Here is a 21,601-nt window from a genome sequence, read left to right on the forward strand (position 1 = left end):
TTTCCACTATTTTGGTCCCTCCAGTGCATTGCAAACGTGACACGGCACTGAAAACTATTCCAGCAAAATCAGAAATCCAAAATCCAAATGGCGCTCCTTCTCTTCTGAGCCCTGCTGTGGGTCCAAACAGTAGTTTATTACCACATATGGGGTATTGCTATAATCGGGAGAAATTGCTCCACATATGTTGGCGTGTTTTTACTCCTTTATTACATGTAAAAATTAAAAAAAACATTTTTTTTTCAGAAAAAAAGTAGATTTTCATCTTCACATACTAATTCAAATAAATTTAGCAAAACAACAGTTTGTTCAAAATAATAACTATACCACTAGATAAATTCCTTGAGGTGTGTAGTTTCCAAAATGGGGTCACTTTTGGGGAGTCTTTACTGTTTTGGCACAACAAGACCTCTTCAAACCTGACATGGCGCCTAAAATATATTCTAAAAAAAGGAGGCCCCAAAATCCACTAGGTGCTCCTTTGCTTCTGAGGCCTGTGTTTCAGTCCATCACACAAGGGCCACATGTGGCATATTTCTAAAAACTGCTGAATCTAGGCAATAAATATTGTGTTGCATTTCTCGGGTAAAACCTTCTGTGGTACAGAAAAAATGTATTACAAATGAATTTTGGCAAAACAATTTTTTTGTCAATTTCACCGCTTCTTTGCTTTAATTCCTGTGAAACGCTTAAAGGGTTAAAACACTTTCTGAATGCTGTTTTGAATACTTTGATGGGTGCAGTTTTCAAAATGGGGTGATTTATGGGGACTTTCTAATATATAAGGCCCTCAAAGCCACTTCAGAACTGAACTGGTCCCTGAAAAAATAGGCTTTTGAAATTTTCTTGAAAATATGAGAAATTGCTGCTAAAGTTCTAAGCCTTGTAATAGCCTAGACAAATAAAAGAATGTTCAAAAAAATGATACACATAAAGACGACATATGGGAAATGCAAACAAGTAACTATTTTGTGTGGTATTACTATCCGTTTTACAAGCAGATACATTTCAATTTGGAAAAATGCTAATTTTTGCTAATTTTCTCCAAATCTTGGTGTTTTTTTTTTTTTTTTTTTTTTTTTTTTCATCAAAACCAACCTTTATTAATAAAAGAAAGTTGTAAGAAATAAAACTGAAGAAATTTTACAGCCACTGGTTACAAAGCAAACAAAAAAACAGGACATTGTGTCACGTGCGATTACATTATATTCTGTAGACTCGGCCTTAGAGGCTATATAAACCTTTGTAAGCTTTTTTTCTAATTAAATGGTTTTTTGTTTAACGGACATTAAGAATGTTTTTTAGAAGCTGCATAGTAACGCTGCAAGCCAAATCCATCAGTCAGCTGGACTGACCGCTCAGCTGACCACGGCTCCTGTGTGCCTCAAACCCTAAAAACCTAATGAAAAGCTACGGTATTTATGTAATATTCAGAGTTATATTCCGTTTTAGGGTATGTTCCCAAGGCAAACCAAAAATGGCTGTGAAATACGGAGCAGTTTTCAAGAGAAAACAGCCCCTGATTTTCAGCCGTGTAAGCATCAAGCGTTTTTGATGCGTTTTTTACAGCCGTTTTTGGAACTAATTTTCTATTGAGACAATGAAAAACTGCTCCAGTGACATGCACTTCTTTACGGGGCGTTTCCACAAATGGCTGCGTAAAAAAAAAACGCCCTGTGGGAACAAAATGCCATTTTTCCCATTGAACTCAGTGGGCAGATGTTTGGAGGCATTCAGCCTCCGTATTTTTAGCAGTTTTTCTGGGGCGTTTATGGCCTGAGATACAGCTGAAAATAGGCCGTGTGAACATACCCTTAGAGAAACATAGGAGCTGCCAGTCCAGCCGACTGATGGATTTAGCCCACAGCGGCGCCACGCAGCCTCTATGCATAGTGGATATATAGAAGCTGAAGCGCAAAAAACAAATACAATTTTTAATAAATGTCAATTTCAAAAATGTATACAAACACTTAAATGTATGTGTTAAGTCGGATCTATCCTTTTAGAAATGGTTGTAAAGCTTTGAGTGTAACATCCCAGAAAGCCTCTTTAATATCCTCAAACAGCAGTGTACACTTATCTTCGCACTAAAGGGGTTTAACGCAGGCCGATTATAGTGCAGACGAGCGTTCGTATAACGCTCACTGCCGATAATTGCCCTGTGTAAACAGGGCAGCGATCAGCAGATGAACAAGCTCTATCATCTTCTGATAGTATAGTTTAAAAGAAAAAAAAATAAAAATTTAAATTATCGTAATCGGCAGCACGTTTCCCTGTGTAAACCAGGAGATACACTGCTGACATGATAATGTATAGGGACGACCTCTCATCCCCATACATAACTCCTTGTCACAGGAGCAAATGAGCGCCGATCAACGATGTCTCGCCATGGATCCCAAGATTAGAGCTGAATTGGAAAAAGATAATTGTGTTATAGGTAAAATCTCTCTAGATATGTAGCACTATAACTGCACTGCATGTATAAAATCCTACAGAACCCTTTGTCATTGCTGTGCCATGGGAAGCGTACACAAGAATTTTCTTGGGTTGGCAATCTTTATAAATAAACCATTTATGTAAATTATGCTGTGTGTACTACTAATGTGATAAAAGTACAAATATATATTAGCTTAGTAGTGGTAGGTTTCAGGAAAGTACAGAAGGGAACAAAGAATGATATATCACAGAACAAATTCTCTTATGTTTGACGTGACTAAATATGAACATTAAATAAACCCCAGGACCTTCAAAGTCCCAAATGCTTACATTTATTTAAAAACAAACAAACACACATTTACAAAGAAAATTTAAAAAAAAAAAAAAGGAAAAAAGGAGACAAACTCATATACAGCATAATTACTCACAACTTGAAATGGTCTTAAAGTTGAACAGTATACATTTTGGTAGAAAACCGTTACACATGGTGTTAAAACTGAGGTGGACAAATATGTGCATATTCAAAAGGTTTACACTGCATTTTCTTGTAAAAATATAATAAAAAACATCAGTAAAAATAAATTTCAATCAACTGGAGAGTTTTCTCTCAAAATATTGTACAGGAATCGGTAAAGGACACTTTTCAGGTAAAATTTTAAAAAAGAATGTCTCATAAGTCCCTGAAGATATAAGTAACAATAACAGACAGGTAGCATGGCAAGCGCAAACCATCAACCTGTCACATATACAAAGAGGTGAATACCAGACAACATTGTTGGTGTGGACTTACCCTTGGTGCGACAACTTGGGTAACCCGATGACATGTACCTTCAAAACACTAAATAGGTTTTCAATGATAAGAAAAAAGGTTCTGGTTTTATTGTACAAACCACGCCACTCTGGTCATGGGCCCTGTCTGGAATTGTAGCTTTACTCCATTCAAATGAATAAAGGCGGAGTGCAATACCAGACACAGCACATTAACAAAAGTGGCGTGGTTTCTGGAACAAAAACAGATTTTCTTATCCTGGACTACTCCCTCTAAATACATTTTCAATTTATTCATGAAGTATCCAAAAGGTTTAGATAACATGACTAAAGGGCCTGTTCACATCACCGTTCAGTGAACCCCGCAACGGAAAGTGAAAGCACAGCTTCCGTCTCAGTCACCATTGATCTCAATGGTGACGGAAACATTGCTAATGCTTTCCGTTCGTCACCATTCCGGCTGGTCTCCGGCCCTCCGACGGAACAGCGGAGTCAACTGCGCTATTGATTCCGTCGGAAAACCGGAAACCAGCCGGAATGGCGACGAACGGAACCCTCCGATGGAAGGGAAATGAACGGTGATGTGAACACGCCCCCAGACAATTTTATGCAGAGCATAGACTAATGACCTGATACATCTAGAATACAAACCTTCTGCGAAATAAAATTGTACAATTTTGCATACCCCTTACAAGTGATTTTTTTTTTTTTAGGTAAATTTAAAACCAAAACAAGATAGGCTTATTTTTTTTTAACATAGGGATATAACATTATTTTAAACATTATAAACTTTGTACAGTTAGTATTCTATTACTCAAACATTAAACTTTGTGAAATCCTTTGGTGCATTGCTGTAGATTACATAGACATTAAATATGCTGTTATGTAAAAATAAAATAAAAAATCAAGTTAGTGTTAGCTCAAAAGCATTAACTAGACTGGTGGTTAAGTAACTATTGCTATATATGGCCACAGACTCGCAAATTATTTGGATGATCCAACCAATAAGGAGTGTTTGTGCCAAAAGTTTGTTCATCTACAGTAGAAAATGATTTTTTCAGACCCGCTTAAAAACATGTGTTTCTTTGCGGATCCTCGTTGATTCTAGACATGTGGCGTTTAACAGTAATTAGGTATTTCCTACTTTGAAAAACTAAATTATTCAATTGATTTGTCATACAGGGAAAGTCACTTCAATCACAGCAAAAGATCTGTTCATACATGTTCAATAAAGACGAGTTCCAATAATGAAGACATCAGAACAAGGTCTTTGCTTGACTGAATATTAACCAATGGGAGAAGTAAAAATAAATGAAAAAAAAACCCACTAAATCAGTAAAGGTCCAGCTACTGGTACCCCACCAAATCCTGAAAACGGACCAGTCCCCCCCCCCCCCCACACACAATCCATGGAGAGGTGACCACGCCAATGAGTTCACTCTTTATTGAAATGAATGGGATTTACGAAAATAGACTAGTGTCTCACTTTTTCTGTAAACCCCACTCAGTAACCGCACTTATGCCTTCATCTCTCCTGAACCCTGAACAAAACCAGTTTGTTTTGGGATGAAGAGGTCATGGTATCAGCTGGATAGCATTCCTGATAACGGTACCATAGTGGACAACAGGTTTACATTTCTGGTGCAGCTGCATGTAAACATCTAAAGGTCTATGCATTTTTAACTTTGGAATATTAAGAAAAAAAAAATCTATACTTTGTTTTTGTTGAAGGGACAAATATTTCTAGTTCTACAATATGCCGTGTATAATGGTTGAGATTATGTCATGGTGGCATATTGTTGCTACTAAATAGGTGTTGAAGATAACTAGTATGGCACCGCAACTCATCGACATGTACAGTTAAAGATTGTGGGTTAGGGGCTTGAACTGAAATATACATCAAATCAATGAAACACCCCTTCGGTGCAGGGACTGGCATTATTTCAAACTATACTTGGAACCAGTTCTTATTTATGTAGCCCAATAAAATCAGATAAACAATATATTTTGTTCTAAAATGGGATAAAAATAAAAATATATTTTGTTTTGCAATTGTAAGAAAGAAAAAAAAAAAAAAAACTTTTTCAGGGGGAAAAAAACAAAACCTGAAGATTTATATTTTGGCCATGGGAATCTCTTTAGAGGATCTTTTGTGGATTAAGGCCTCATCTGGTTACAAAGCACAGTTCAGTTGGTGAGCCTTTTGGCTACGTCTGCGTATGCTATTTCGATCTCTCGGTCACAAGGACAAGTGTTGATGAATTCATCTCTGCTGTATGCATTGCTCAAATATCTCCAGATCCCGGTCATCGATTTTGGGATATCGAAGTTTCTGTATTTTTTGGTCACCACCTTTACTATATGGAGTTTTGGCAAAAGGTTACAATCAGCTAAAGTCATATCATCACCATCTAAGAATTTGCGGTTGGAAACCGTAACATCCTCAATACTATTCTCATCTATTTCGTCGGGTAAGGGAGAGTTCAGGTAGTCATCAAGCTTCTGCAGCGTTTTCAGCAATCCTCTTTCTAGTGCTTCATTGGCATCTGGCCGAGAGTTCTTGATAAACGTGGAAAACTTAGCAAATATGTCCATGCCAGCTGTATTAGATTCTGGGTGCCTTGCTGCCAACTTGCGGTACTTTGGAGGGCAGAGAACTTCTTCCAGAAATTCCTCTATCTTATTTACATCAGTTTTCAAATCATGGTTGTATGTTATAAACGGCGGGTGTGTTCCAGGAGCAAGATTTTGTAAATCTGCTGGTTTCCTTTTTAAGTCAACTGTGGTCACATTGAACACTACTCCTTTAAGCCACAAGATCATGAAAAGTCTCTGCGAGAAGGGACAATTCCCAATGCTCTCCCCATCACAGCCAGCCTTGACGAAGAGTTCTATTAGATTGTCCTTGTCCTCCAGCACTCCGTTCTGCGACATAGACATCGCTGCTCTTCTGGTGAACTGTGCTCAACCAACTTCTCCCGGGCCGCTTCTCCTCCTCGTTTGGTGGTCCCACTCCCTTAACTATCCTCTTCCCCCACTAGACACTCTCTAAGGGAACTTAACCTACTCTATGAATCTTGGTGTTTTTTACAAATAAATATTGAATTTATCGACCAAATTTTTTCACTAACATAAAGTACAATATGTCACGAGAAAACCATCTCAGAATCATTTGGATAGGCAAAAGCATTCCCAAGTTATTACCACATAAAATGACACGTCAGATTTGAAAAATCGGCTTCGTCCAGAAGGCCAAAACAGGCTGGGTCCTAAAGGCGTTAAAGAAATGCTGTGGCAAAGAGAGAGGGTCCAATTTTGGTTTGGCATAGAAATGCATGCATAATCTTCATTAATCTGCACTGTGTGAAGAAGGCCTTGATTTTTAAATGTCATGCTCTTTAAAAAGAATATTTAGAGGAATTCATCATTATTAAAACAAAGATAATACTCGTAAATGAAGGCTCTTACTGTACATTTAACAAATTTCAAACTGATATGTACATTTACTCCTTAACTTTATCCTGATCCACTATACTTTACAAAGATTATACATTTTATTATTTATTTTGAGAAACAGCCAAAACTCGAATTACTGCCCTAATTCTTGATTAACGCAAATCATTAGTAATTACTATTCTATATTTCCCTCACCAAACCTTCCCTTCTCCAGTCTATCTTGAATGCGCCAGCCAGGCTTTTCTTTCTGTCAAACCACTTTACTAATGCCTTTACCCTGTGCCAAGGGTTTCCCACCCTTTAGAATTCAACTTAAAATGAAAACTCTCATCCATAAAGCTCTCCGTAGTGCTGCACATCTTTCCTCATCTCTGTCTACCCGTGCTCTATGTTCTGGCAACAATCTATGTGAAAAAAAATCCTCCATTTCCACTCTTATGTTCAGGATTTTTCTCATGCGGCAGTCTCTGAAATGCACTACTCTGGACAATCATATAAATTCTTAACATTCATAGTTTTAACCTCTTCCTGACATTTATGTCATAGTCTTGAGGGGGAATATGCAGCAGGCTCACGGGCTGCTTGCTCCATATGCTGCATTTGTCAGCTATATATTACAGCTGACACCCCGCCTTAACGCCTTTCTCTTACTCTGATTCTGGCTGTTGGGGTATGTTCATACGCAGTGTTTTCAGACGTAATTCGGGCGTTTTACGTTTTTCGTCACTGCGTGTGAACATACCGTTAGGGCACGGCCAGACGTGGCAGAGTTTTTCCGCTGCAAACGTTGGGGCAGATTTGGGGCAATTACGCAACGAATCTGCACCAACATTTGCATATTTGACAGGTAATTCAGACGTTGCAGAAAACACAGCAGACTTGCCACAGATTTCAGTTTTTGCATTGCAAAGGCTGAAATCCGCAGTGAAATTCCGCTTCTTCTCCGCAACAGCAAAATTCCGCACCACAGCCTATGGTCCGCAGCGGAGTTTTCCACCACATCTGAACTAACTTGCCTAAAAAATGTATTGAAACAACTGTAAAAAACGTCCGCTGGAAAATTGCACAGCAATTCCGCCACGTCTGGCCGTTCCTTATACTGCATAGATGCCATGGTCAATAGCAAACGTGGCATCTAAGCTGTTAGACAGAGGGGATCGGTCTTTCACCTAATGAAGACCCTCAGACCTCCCATATTGGTCCTCCTATTAAGCCCAGCTTCACTAACAGGACAATACAAAAATATTGCAGTGTATTGTGCAAGCGATCTAACAATCGTATTTTCAAGTCCCCTAGTGGGATTAAACAAAATTGTAAAAATTGGATATTTGTATTATATTATTATACAGTTTTTAGGAATATAGGGGGAAATAAGTTAACAGAAAAAAACCTTCGCTAATTTTTCTTCTAAAGTAATGTAAATAATGAAGAAATACACATAATTGGTATTGCTACATCCATACAATATAACATGAGTTATCTGGCAGGTTAAACAACGTAAAAAAAAACAATACCAGAATTGTTGTATTTTGATCACCTTACCTCCCCTTAAAAATGGTATCAAAAGTAATTAAATTGTAGCTAAATGTTCGACAAACTTCTGGCATGTTATAGTGACATGTCAGAAGTTTGTATTGGTGGGGGTCCGAGCACGGAGACCCCCGCCAATCGATAGAACAAAGCAGCTGAAGCGTTCGTGTGAGCGCTCAGCCGCTTTGTTTCTGTTCGGCTTTTTCCGGAAATAAATGTATCGGAGTACGGGCTGATGTCACCGTCCCCCAGGAGGCTCATTGTCTAGTTTCCATATCAAACATTAGTGCCAATCTCATAGGAATCCAATTAGTTGATGAAAATAAAGTGTATAGGTATGGTTAAGCTTTAAAAAATCATTTCGGAGTATAAAATCTGAGAAAATGTAATATCATGCTAGTAATAAAGAAAAAAAATAGTGCTTATTTTGTATTGGTATAGTTAACTGAGTACATAAATAAGCCCAAGCTTCACCACTTTACGGCTGCTCGTTCATGTAGCAGCTGTGCAGCAGTAGTGCGCCATGCAGCGAAACTTCACGGGTTTTTTTTATCATGAATTGCTGCGATTTTGTAATGCACTTTTCGACCACGTGGCTTGTACAGGTGAGGCATATGGTTTCAATGTTTCATGTTTTTTTTTTAGAATTGTTGTTAAAATGTTTCACTCAGCTTCTTCTTTACGCAAAGACTATTAAATAAAATCTTTGTAATCTGTAAAATCCATGAAGCCCAATGTAAACCTACTGTGACATTCCTTCAATGTTTTAATGAGCCCCCTACCGTGGTAGGCCATCTAGATAAATAATTATTATCCTGAAATTACCGGCCGTAGATAAAGTTATCACTGTAATTATGGGAAAAGATCACGGACCTCGTCAAATTATACACACTTTAGTCTCTGAGTTCTAGCCTTGTCGTACAGAAAATGTACTGTGCCTGAATTATATTTGAATCCTTTCACCTTACCAATATATCAAATACTGGACTTTAGTATCTTCATCTGTAAATATCAGTTTTCAGGAGTAAAAAAAAATTGTTATTAATTCTGGTGCACATCTATTTACTGCTCCATGCTATAGCAAACATTACATGATTCATGCCACCGGGTGCTGAATTCTTATATTATACAGATTTGGAAAATAATTTTTAAGTTGGCAACACTGTTTATATTATAATGAAGTGTTCTCGTTTTACATGGGATTGCTGGTAATCCTCAGTCAGCTGTCATAGGGTCCAAAAAAACAATGCCAAACGGGGCTCTGCTACAGCTGTTTGCTTACAAAGAATTGCAATTTTAGAAATTGTTAGGTGTAATTTCTATGGTGTATACAGTGAAGGAAATAAGTATTTGATCCCTTGCTGATTTTGTAAGTTTGCCCACTGTCAAAGTCATGAACATTCTAGAATTTTTAGGCTAGGTTAATTTTACCAGTGAGAGATAGATTATATTAAAAAAAAGAAGAAAATCACATAGTCAAAATTATATATATTTATTTGCATTGTGCACAGAGAAATAAGTATTTGATCCCCTACCAACCATTAAGAGTTCAGCCTCCTCCAGACCAGTTACACGCTCCAAATCAACTTGGTGCCTGCATTAAAGACAGCTGTCTTACATGGTCACCTGCATAAAAGACTCTTGTCCACAGACTCAATTAATCAGTCTGACTCTAACCTCTACAACATGGGCAAAACCAAAGAGCTTTCTAAGGATGTCAGGGACAAGATCATAGACCTGCACAAGGCTGGAATGGGCTACAAAACCATAAGTAAGACGCTGGGTGAGAAGGAGACAACTGTTGGTGCAATAGTAAGAAAATGGAAGACATACAAAATGACTGTCAATCGACATCGATCTGGGGCTCCATACAAAATCTCACCTTGTGGGGTATCCTTGATCCTGAGGAAGGTGAGAGCTCAGCCGAAAACTACACGGGGGGAGCTTGTTAATGATCTTAAGGCAGCTGGGACCACAGTCACCAAGAAAACCATTGGTAACACATTACACCGTAATGGATTAAAATCCTGCAGTGCCCGCAAGGTCCCCCTGCTCAAGAAGGCACATGTACAGGCCCGTCTAAAGTTTGAAAATGACCATCTGGATGATTCTGAGAGTGATTGGGAGAAGGTGCTGTGGTCAGATGAGACTAAAATTGAGCTCTTTGGAATTAACACAACTTGCCGTGTTTGGATGAAGAGAAATGCTGCCTATGACCCAAAGAACACCGTCCCCACTGTCAAGCAATAAGGTGGAAACATTATGTTTTGGGGGTGTTTCTCTGCTAAGGCCACAGGACTACTTCACCGCATCAATGGGAGAATGGATGGAGCCATGTACCGTCAAACCCTGAGTGACTACCTCCTTCCCTCCACGAGGACATTAAAAATCGCTCGTGGCTGGGTCTTCCAGCACGACAATGACCCGAAACATACAGCCAAGGCAACGAAGGAGTGGCTCAAAAAGAAGCACATTAAGGTCATGGAGTGGCCTAGCCAGTCTCCAGACCTTAATCCCATCGAAAACTTATGGACGGAGCTGAAGATCCGAGTTGCCAATCGACAGCCTCGAAATCTTAATGATTTACAGATGATCTGCAAAGAGGAGTGGGCCAAAATTCCATCTAACATGTGTGCAAACCTCATCATCAACTACAAAAGACGTCTGACTGCTGTGCTTGCCAACAAGGGTTTTGCCACCAAGTATTAAGTCTTTTTTGCCAAAGGGATCAAATACTTATTTCTCTATGCACAATGCAAATATATATATATATAATTTTGACAATGTGACTTTCTGTTTTTTTTTTATATAATCTATTTCTCACTGGTAAAATTAACCTAGCCTAAAAATTCTAGACTGTTCATGTCTTTGACAGTGGGCAAACTTACAAAATCAGCAAGGGATCAAATACTTATTTCCTTCACTGTAATAAGGAAAAGTTCCTAGAGAATGAATTATGTAAAGGTAAATAAAGAATACACAATTTTATGGATTGCTCTATAGACAGATAATTAAATGAGTGGCTATAAATTCCAAAATATTTCAGATTTGTACACGTTACAATTCTATAACAAAATTTGAAGGGTGCCTCCAGGGATGATCTCGGACACGTCTCCTAGGAGAGCGGACAGTCCGGATGTCTAGAAAACCATAAGATGCCAGATACCAATATCTTCATAAATCTGTTCACTTCTTTTTGATTTTTTCCTTTTGTCAACTACACTTATTTTTTTATATTGGTCAAGTTGTCTTGTTTCTATTTTCTTTAAGTTTATTAAGGCCCTGTTCCCATTTTGCGGGAAGAGCTTAAACAGTGTTGACATCTTGGCCTAGGCGCGTTGTGATCTGCCAGAGTGATAAACCAAGGTCTCGCAGTTTGATAATTTGCAGATTTTAGCGACACCTGCTACTTCCTCGATTTGCATAACCTTACAGCTTGCCCTTCTTGGTGGTGCAATTTCAATGTTGAGGAGTGTATATATATATATTTCACAAAGCATACTTACGGCCTTAACCCGTTAGTGACCGGCCCATCGTGTTTCTACGTCGGTCACTAATGGGCCTTATTCCGATGCCATAGACTTTTTACGTCGCGGCATCGGAATAAGTAAACAGAGCAGGGAGCTGTCAAATCTCCCAGCTCTCAGCTGCTAGAGGCAGCTGAGGGCTGGGAGCGTCCCTGCTCTGCCGTGTGAGATCGATATTAGTATCGATCTCACACGTTTAACCCCTCAGATGCGGTGCTCAATAGCGAGCACCGCATCTGAGTGGTTTTGGAGAGAGGGAGGGAGCTCCCTCTCTCTCCCACCGACACCCGGCGATACGATCGCCGAGTGTCTGTGTCTGTAATGGCAGCCGGGGGTCTAATAAAGGCCCCCAGGCTGCCTGGAGTGAATGCCTGCTAGATCATGCCGCAGGCATGACCTAGCAGATGCCTGTCCGTGTTAAACGGCCAGGCAGTAATACACTGCAATACAAAAGTATTGTAGTGTATTATAATAGCGATCGGAGAATCGCATATTATAGTCCCCTAATGGGACTAGTAAAAAAGTGAAAAAAAAGTTTAATAAAGTTAATAAAAAAAAAAATGTGAAAAAAATGAAAAACCCAGCTTTTCCCCAGCTTTACTAAAAAAAAAAAATAAAGTTAAAAAGTTACACATATTTGGTATCGCCGCGTCCGTAACGACCCCGACTATAAATCGATTACATTATTTAAGCCGCACGGTGAACGCCGTAAAAAAAAATAATAAAAGACTATGGAAAAATTGCTGTTTTCTGTGAAAATTGCTGTTTTCTGTTGCAATCGTAACAACCCGCTGAATAAAGTTATTGTGTTATTTATACCACACGGTAAACGGCGTAGATTTAGGACGCAAAAAAGAGTGGCGTAATTTCAGGTTTTTTTCTATTCGCCCCCAAAAAAAAGTTAATAAAAGTTAATCAATAAATAATATGTCCCCCAAAATGGTGCTATTAAAAAATACAACTCGTCCCGCAAAAAACAAGACCTTATACAGCAATGTCGACGCAAAAATAAAAACGTTATAGCTCTTGGAATGCGACGATTGAAAAACGTAAAAAATAGCCTGGTCATTAAGGTCCAAAATAGGCTGGTCATTAAGGGGTTAAGAAACAGAGCAAAAAAAAAAAAAAACAACAACAATTGTTATGTTCATTGGTAACAATGCTTGCTTTCTTTTGTTTTTGTAGCCAAGATTGGAATGTGACTGAAGTTATAACTTGAATATATTTAGTAATAATACATTGGGTTTTTATTTACTTTTTTTCAGGTACACTAAAGGATATCCTCCCAATTCACCATATATTGGCAGCTCCCCAACCTTTTGTCATCTGCTGCCAGAAAAAGTCCCATTTTGCTGTTTACGGTTAGACAAGGTAAAAAACAAAACAGTGTGTCTGATATGGGAGAGATCCCCTTTAAGGGGTTGTGTAGTTTTGACAAGTTCCTCTTCAAGCATCTGCATCCATTAAAGGGGTATTCTGGTTACATCAAGTTACCCCCTATCCATAGGGTAAGGGGTATCTTACTGATAGATGGGTGTCTGACAGCTGGGACCCCCCACCTTTAATGGATACAGATGCTTGAAGCTTGTAACCGGAATATCCCTTTAAGTAATTTCCAACTGATATTGTGTTAGAATTTTCATTATTGAATGAGGAATTTTCGCACATTTAGTGCAGGGATGAAGAAAGTTGTGTGTACTCCTTTTACCTTGGTATCTTCTCTTCTTCTAAGCTTCAGCAATACAGTATATCGGTGGCAGACATCTATAAATAATCATGCAGGACAAGCATCCAAATGCCCTTTAACTACTGCTGTAAAAATGTGCGCTTCTCTGACTTCCTTTGGTCTTCATAAATCTGTTCACTTCTTTTTGATTTTTTCCTTTTGTCAACTACACTTATTTTTTTATATTGGTCGAGTTGTCTTGTTTCTATTTTCCTTTAAGTTTATTAAGGCCCTGTTCACACAGAGTTTTTTTGCCGCAGCAAAAAAAATGGCTGAAATTGCCTCCCATTAGTTTTAATGGGAGGTGGAGGCATGCAGGAAAAAACCGCTTGCGGGAAAAAGAAGCGACATGCCCTATCTTGAGGCGTTTTCCACCACAAAAACCCCATTGAAATCAATGTAAGACGGAAAAAAAATGCAGCGAACGGCCGCAGCGTTTTTTTGACGCGTTTTGTGGCAAAAAACGCTAAATTTTTTTTTCTTTGCCTGTTGAAGAAAGAGATAAAAAACACCTAAAAAAGCATGGCAAAAAACTACAGTGGCGCAAAACCACTTAAAAAAAACCGGAGCTGATTTGTCCAGGATGAATTTTCTGCCTGCAAAAAAACTCAGTGTGAACAGGGCCTAACTGTAACATTTTCTATGCAAACTATACTAGAGAAAACTGTTTTTTATATTAGTATGTTGATATTTTGTGTTTGATCTCCATAACGTAAAATTTCCATAATCATTAACAATAACTAAGAATAATATGTACTACATACTGTGTATTAAACAACATAACAAACTTAACTTCATTCACTTCTGCTTTAGGGTTGTCAACATAACTATTATGAAGATGCCAAAGCCTATGGTTTTAAAAATAAAGTCATCATTGTTGCAGCTGAGACAGCAGGCAATGGACTGTACAATTTCATTGTTCCACTCAGAGCTTATTACAGACCAAAGAAGGAGCTTAATCCAATCATATTACTTCTGGATAATCCGTAAGTGCTGAGAACTGATTATAGATTAGATATTAAGTCTACATTTCGAGTAGTTGTAAAGGTCACCTAAAAAAACGGTTTCCTTCATGTAAACGTTCATCTCCATATCTTTTAATGAGACTCCATCTAACAGCCGTGTATGAAGAATTGAAATTTGATGAGGTACCTTGGGTAATAGAAAAAAATATCTTTCTTAAATGCATCTCCACTTTTATTTATAATGCGCTACTCCGTTTTAAAAGTATACAGTATATATGAGTTTTCCTAATAAACTTTAAAGAGGCTCTGTCACCACATTATAAGTGCCCTATCTCCTACATAAGGAGATCGGCGCTATAATGTTGGTGACAGCAGTGCTTTTTATTTAGAAAAACAATCTATATTTACCACTTTATTAGCGATTTTAGATTTATGCTAATGAGTTGCTTAATGCCCAAGTGGGCGTATTTTTACTTTAGACCAAGTGGGCATTGTACAGGGGAGTGTATGATGCTGACCAATCAGCCTCATGCACTCCTCTCCATTCATTTAGTCATCGCATAGGGATCCTGTTAGATCGCTATGTGCTGTCTTACACTAACACATTAACAATACTGAAGTGTTTAGACAGTGAATAGACATTCCACGGGATGTCTATTCACAATCTCTGCACTTCGTTACTGTTTCTGTGGTAGTTACAGCAGAGGAAGCGTGATGTCGTTGTAACCTGTCATTTACAGCGAGACCTCGCGAGATCATGCTTCCTCTGCTGTAACTACCACAGACAGAGTAACGAAGTGCAGGGATTGTGAATAGACATTCCGTGGAATGTCTATTCACTGTCTAAACACTTCAGTATCGTTAATGTGTTAGTATAAGGCCAGATTCACACGAACGTTGCGTTTTTGCGCGCGCAAACAACGCAGCGTTTTGCGAGCGCAAAAACTATTTGACAGCTGCGTGTGTCATGCGTGTCTGATGCGCGGCTGCGTGATTTTCGCGCAGCCGGCATCATAGAGATGAGGCTTGTCAACGCCCGTCACTGTCCAAGGTGCTGAAAGAGCTAAATCTTTCAGCACCCTCGACAGTGAATGCCGAACACAACAGCGAAAAACCTGTAAAAAAAAAAGATAAAGTTCCTACTTACCGAGAACTTCCCGGCCGTTGCCTTGGTGACGCGTCCTTGGTGACGCGTCCTTGGTGACGCGCCTCTCTTGACATCGGGCCCCACCTCCCTGGATGACGCAGCAGTCCAAGTGACCGCTGCAGCCTGTGATTGGCTGCAGCCTGTGCTTGGCCTGTGATTGGCTGGAGCTGTCACTTGAACTGAAGTGTCATCCCGGGAGGTCGGACTGCAGGAAGGAGACAGGAGTAATCGGTAAGTTAGAACTTCGTTTTTTTTTTTACAGGTTAATGTATTTTGGGATCGCAAGTCACTGTCCATGGTGCTGAAACAGTTTAACTCTTTCAGCACCATGGACAGTGACTATCTCCTGACGTCGCGTACCGATAATTTTTTTGCCGGGATCGGCCAAAACGAGTTGACAGCATATAAGGGGGGATTCACACGAGCGTGTATTCGGTCCGTGCGGGCCGCGTGGTTTTCACGCGGCACGCATGGACCAATACAAGTCTATGGGGCAGTACAGACAGTCCGTGCTTTTTGCGCAGCGTTTGTCTGCTGCGCAAAAAGCGCGACAGGTTCAATAACTCTGCGTATTTCGCGCATCACGCACCCATTGAAGTCAATGGGTGCGTGAAAATCACGCGCACCACACGGAAGCACTTCCGTGGGACGAGCGTGATTCGCGCAACAGCAGTGAAAAGGATGAATGAAAACAGAAAAGCACCACGTGCTTTTCTGTTTCCAAGCATCCAAACGGAGTGTCTTTGCGAGGAGCGAACCCCGACAACCGAGGCAAACTTCACCGGGTTCGGCCAAACTCGTTTTGGCCGAACCCGGCAAAAAAATTTCCGGTCCGCGACGTCGGGAGAGATTCACTGTGCATGGTGCTGAAAGAGTTAAACTGTTTCAGCACCATGGACAGTGACTTGCGATCCCAAAATACATGAACCTGTAAAAAAACCGAAGTTCTAACTTACCGATTACTCCTGTCTCCTTCCTGCAGTCCGACCTCCCGGGATGACACTTCAGTTCAAGTGACAGCTCCAGCCAATCACAGGCCAAGCACAGGCTGCAGCCAATCACAGGCTGCAGCGGTCACTTGGACTGCCGCGTCATCCAGGGAGGTGGGGCCCGATGTCAAGAGAGGCGCGTCACCAAGGACGCGTCACCAAGGACGCGTCACCAAGGCAACGGCCGGGAAGTTCTCGGTAAGTAGGAACTTTATCTTTTTTTTTTACAGGTTTTTCGCTGTTGTGTTCGGCATTCACTGTCGAGGGTGCTGAAAGAGTTAGCTCTTTCAGCACCTTGGACAGTGACGGGCGTCGACAAGCCTCATCTCTATGATGCCGGCTGCGCGAAAATCACGCAGCCGCGCATCAGACACGCATGACACACGCAGCTGTCAAATGGTTTTTGCGCTCGCAAAACGCCGCGTTGTTTGCGCGCGCAAAAACGCAACGCTCGTGTGAATCTCCCCTAAGGATCTAGCAGGATCCCTATGCGCTGAGTAAATGAATGGAGAGGAGTGCATGAGGCTGATTGGTCAGCGTCATACACTCCCCTGTACAACGCCCACTTGGTCTAAAGTAAAAATATGCCCACTTGGGCATTAAGCAACTCATTAGCATAAATTTAAAATCGCTAATAAAGTGGTAAAGATAGATAGTTTTTTTTAAATAAAAAGCACTGCTGTCACCTACATTATAGCGCCGATCTCCTTATGTAGGAGACAAGGCACTTATAATGTGGTGACAGAGCCTCTTTAATTAGTTAAACTTCTGCTATAAGCAAAGTTTAAGGAGTATATACTGTATGTAGGTTTAAAATGTAAAACTGATTAAAAGATGTGAATTATCTGGGCAAGGGCTTTTGGTCACCAATGAGCTGTTTTAAAATTGCAACATTAGTCCGAGTCGAATGCAACCTCAATGTTTCCCTAAGGAGGAAAATGCTGCATGAGAATTGCAAGAATTACACTAAGTCATATCGCAACTCGCAGGCAATCAAAATCTGCTATGGACCCCTAGCCTTAACCCCTTGTGGCCACCGATGTGCAGTATATATTAGTGAAATATAGTTACAAAGTAATTAAACCTTAGAAATATAATTAGTACAGATGTAGCCATCTTTAAAGAATCTCTGTCACCACATCATAAGTGGCCTATATTGTACATGATGTGAACGGCGCTGTAATGTAGATTACAGCAGTGTTTTTTATTTAGAAAAACTATAATTTTTGACGGTTATGACCTATATTCGCTTTATGCTAATGAGTTTCTTAATGGACAACTGGGCGTGTTTTACTTTTTGGACAAGTGCGCGTTGTGGAGACAAGTGTATGACACAGACCTATCAGTGACCAATCAGCGTCATACACTTCTCCCCATTCATTTACACAGCACATAGCGATATAGCTAGATCACTATGTGCAGCCACTTACACAAACACTAACATTACTGTAGTGTTCTGACAATGAATATACATTACCTCCAGCCAGGACGAGATGTCTATTCAGAATCCTGACACTTCGCTAACGTTTCTGTGAGATTTACAGCAAGGCAAGCGTAATCTCATTTTGTGAGATTACGCTTGCCATGCTGTAAATCTCACAGAAACGTTAGCGAAGTGTCAGGATTCTGAATAGACATCACGTCCTGGCTGGAGGAAATGTATATTCACTGTCAGGACTCTGCAGTAATGTTAGTGTTTGTGTATGTGGCTACACCAAAAAAGAGGAATATGAGAGAAGATACGGAAACCATGAAGATAACTTAAATGAGTAGAACTGAGGTGTCCCTCCGATGCCAATTAGAACGGGCATCTCAGGTGTTTAACACTTTTGGGGAATGAGACTTGGTAAGACATGACAGGTTCAAGTTCTAATGGTCTGTTAATGTGAACTTCTTCTTCAAACATAGATTAGCGGAGAACATTAGGGAAATTTATCAGCTTTTCTACGTCAGTTTTCTAGCATAGAAAACGTGCAATCTACTCAAAATTCGCAATTTGTGGGAAAAAATTTGACTTTTGTACTGTTCAGGCCGCTCTCGCCACTTTAAAAAAAAAGTGGGTGGATCTTAGTAAAAAGGGGAGGCAGCCCACAGCCTGACAAATTTATTATTAGTTACGCCCGCCAGAGGAATAACAGAGTGAAGGCAGGCCCAGTGCCAGGCCCTGTGCCGCTCACCCCACCATAATGGCATATTAAAATAAAATAAAGGAAAACAAATTAAAAGAAAATATTTTCTCTTCTCCCCTCAGTCCTTCTTTGGCTCCCACATTAGGCCACGGTGCATACAAGGTCCTGACGCTGGGCAGTGTTAGGTCCTTATATGTGATGCAGCACACAACATCCTGACATTAGAGGTTGCATGATATGTTCCTGCGTCACATATAATGTTGTGACGCTGCTCGGTGTCAGGAACTTGTATGTGCCATAGCCTGATGTGGGAGCCTAAGAAGATCTAGAGAAGAGAAGCAAAGTAGTGAGTACACTTTTTTTATTTTATGTCTGATTGAGGGTGGGGTAGAGGGATGGCGCACAGCCAGCGGAGAGATGACACATATTTATTAACCCATTAATGACCAGGCCTAAAAGGTGACAGCTACTTTTTTTCGTTCTTGCCTCTCTGAATTTCAGCAGCCATAGCTTTTTTTTAATTTTTTTCATTGAAGTAGCTGTATGAGGCTTTGTTTTATGCGGGAGAAATTGTACTTTTTTTTGGCACAGTTTGGGGGTACATATAAAATTCGATGTAATTTATACAATCCGTTTTTTTGGCGTGAATATAGAAAGAACGATTTTCAAAAAAAAAAAATCTTTTTACATTGCTCATGTTTTACATTAAATTAATTCCTCAGGTTGTTATGGTCAAGTGGATACCTAATATGTGTAGGTTTTTGGTTTTTATGTATGTATTTACAATAAAAAAATATTTTATGCTAAATAATCAGTTTTTATTTATTTTTATTTGTTTTGCTGTTTTTTTTTTTTTTTATCCCATAAAGGGATTACTATTTTACAACTTTTTTTTTTATACTTATAATGTATCAGCATACCCCTGCATGCTAATACATTATCTTCTGTGTCACTATAACACAGTGTTAGACAATAGGTATACTGAACAGACAGCCCTGGAGTCCTTTCTATGTCCCCAGGGCTGACTGCAGAGGACACCCCCAATCTCTGATCACCTCACCTGTTAAAGATATCGAAGGGGGGAGACCCCTTTGATCATGCCGCAGTCACGGACCGCAGTGATCAAAGGGTCAAACCACTCAGGACCTACACTGCCCACCTACAATGACAGTGGGTGGTCATTAAAGGGTTAAAAGACGTGCACCTCTTAATAAATCTGTAGCATCTTACTATGGAATGCCAGTCTCAGTAAATGTGCCCCATAATGATTTACAAAAAGAAAGTAAAAACTAAAATGAAACTGAATTACAAATAAACATTGTGTAAGATAACTTGTTGAAGGTAGGAAATGTCGTACTAGTGCCTGCAATTGCTCATACTTGGGTGAATATTGAAAAAATACATTTTAGCTCTGTGCTTCTTTTTGAGTTGCTATTGTGGAAAAGGAAGAACTGTCAAATATTGTAATCAGGAGCCCTAATAAACAGCCCACACAGATTTCCATTTTAAAACGTGTCTGTAAGAGACATATTTATTCCATTTCAAAAGCATTTTTCCTAGGGTACCTTAATGGCCTTTAGGAAATGCAGCCATTTGTGAAATAGCTATGGAAAGAATTGCCTTAAACATAGTATCAGCCACAGGAAATTACACATGGCAGACAGTGTATATACTACGGTGCTTGAAATAATTTGTCTGTGAAGCACATTATATCTTCCATTTCTGATAGACTAATATAACTCAAATTAAAAACAATATTGTACGATCTGCCTCTCGGTTCAGCTGGGTTAGAGTAAATTTGTATTACTCTGCACTTACATCTATATTTTTGCATAATTCCTTACCTATATTGTTTTAGAACTCTACATTAATACACCCACAGCTTAATACTATGGGGCAGATTTATTAAGACTGACGTTTCATACGCCACTCTTAGCTTTCTGCTCTGCGGGATTATGATGTAACATATTTATTAAGAGGCGCATGCCTCTTCATTAATCAGTTGCATTTTTCATAGTTACATAGTTACATAGTTACATAGTTACATAGTTAGTACGGCTGAAAAAAGACACATGTCCATCAAGTTCAACCAAGGGACGGGAAAAGGGAAGGAAAAATTTCTACACATAGGAGCTAATATTTTTTTGTTCTAGGAAATTATCTAACCCTTTTTTAAAGCCATCTACTGTCCCTGCTGTGACCAGCTCCTGCGGTAGGCTATTCCATAGATTCACAGTTCTCACGGTAAAGAAGCCTTGTCGCCTCTGCAGCTTGAACCTTTTTTTCTCCAGACGGAGGGAGTGCCCCCTTGTTTTTTGAGGGGGTTTTACAAGGAACAGGATTTCACCATATTTTTTGACTGGACGTTCGCCACAACTGTGGCATAATGACCATGGCCGTGCGCCAAACCACCCTCCCATCAGACATAAAATAAATACAAATTATATTCTTCTCACCACTCCTCTTCACTTCTCCACTCCAGGTCTCCTTAGGCTCTCACTAAAGGCTATAGCTAAAAAGTTTGGGATTTCGGCGAATCTGAAACTTTTGGGAAATTCAATTGATTTGTGTAGAATCAATTCGATCATCTCTAGTAATGGGTAATGCTATCTATAGTCAAATAGAATGCAGAGAAGATGACTAGCTTTACCCGTAGATGCAGTAGAAACAAGCGTTTGGTATCATTTATGATTTGGAGGGAGCACAGTAAGCAGTTGTCTCTATGCTTCTTAAAAAGGCCCATACAAAATGTCAATAAGCGGCTGAAGGGCCGTGGTAGGCAGGGGGAGGGTATATGCTTGCTCCACTAGCCGTGTGCTGCAAGTATCAGTTTTAAGTACTCAGTAACTACTTAACATGAACTAATAAGTGACAGCACACTGAAATCAAAGTGCCTGTCACTTCTTTATGGCAGCACAAATTTCTGAC

General features: G+C 39.7%; 1 protein-coding gene and 1 pseudogene across 6 annotated transcripts in view; one reads left to right on the plus strand and one right to left on the minus strand.

Moving 5' to 3' along the window:
• KCNT2 (potassium sodium-activated channel subfamily T member 2) overlaps positions 1-21,601 on the plus strand; it is a 675,220-nt gene that overhangs the window by 480,195 nt on the left and 173,424 nt on the right. For all 6 annotated transcript variants that reach the window (XM_075833425.1, XM_075833427.1, XM_075833430.1 and 3 more), the window contains exons 18-19: positions 12,983-13,088; positions 14,257-14,429. In XM_075833425.1, coding sequence (XP_075689540.1) covers positions 12,983-13,088; positions 14,257-14,429 — 279 coding nt within the window. The remainder of the gene's footprint in view (positions 1-12,982; positions 13,089-14,256; positions 14,430-21,601) is intronic.
• Positions 5,345-6,261, minus strand: LOC142657904 (chloride intracellular channel protein 4 pseudogene; annotated as a pseudogene).

Source organism: Rhinoderma darwinii, chromosome 7 (genome assembly GCF_050947455.1).
Source record: "Rhinoderma darwinii isolate aRhiDar2 chromosome 7, aRhiDar2.hap1, whole genome shotgun sequence".
Lineage (NCBI taxonomy): Eukaryota > Metazoa > Chordata > Amphibia > Anura > Rhinodermatidae > Rhinoderma > Rhinoderma darwinii.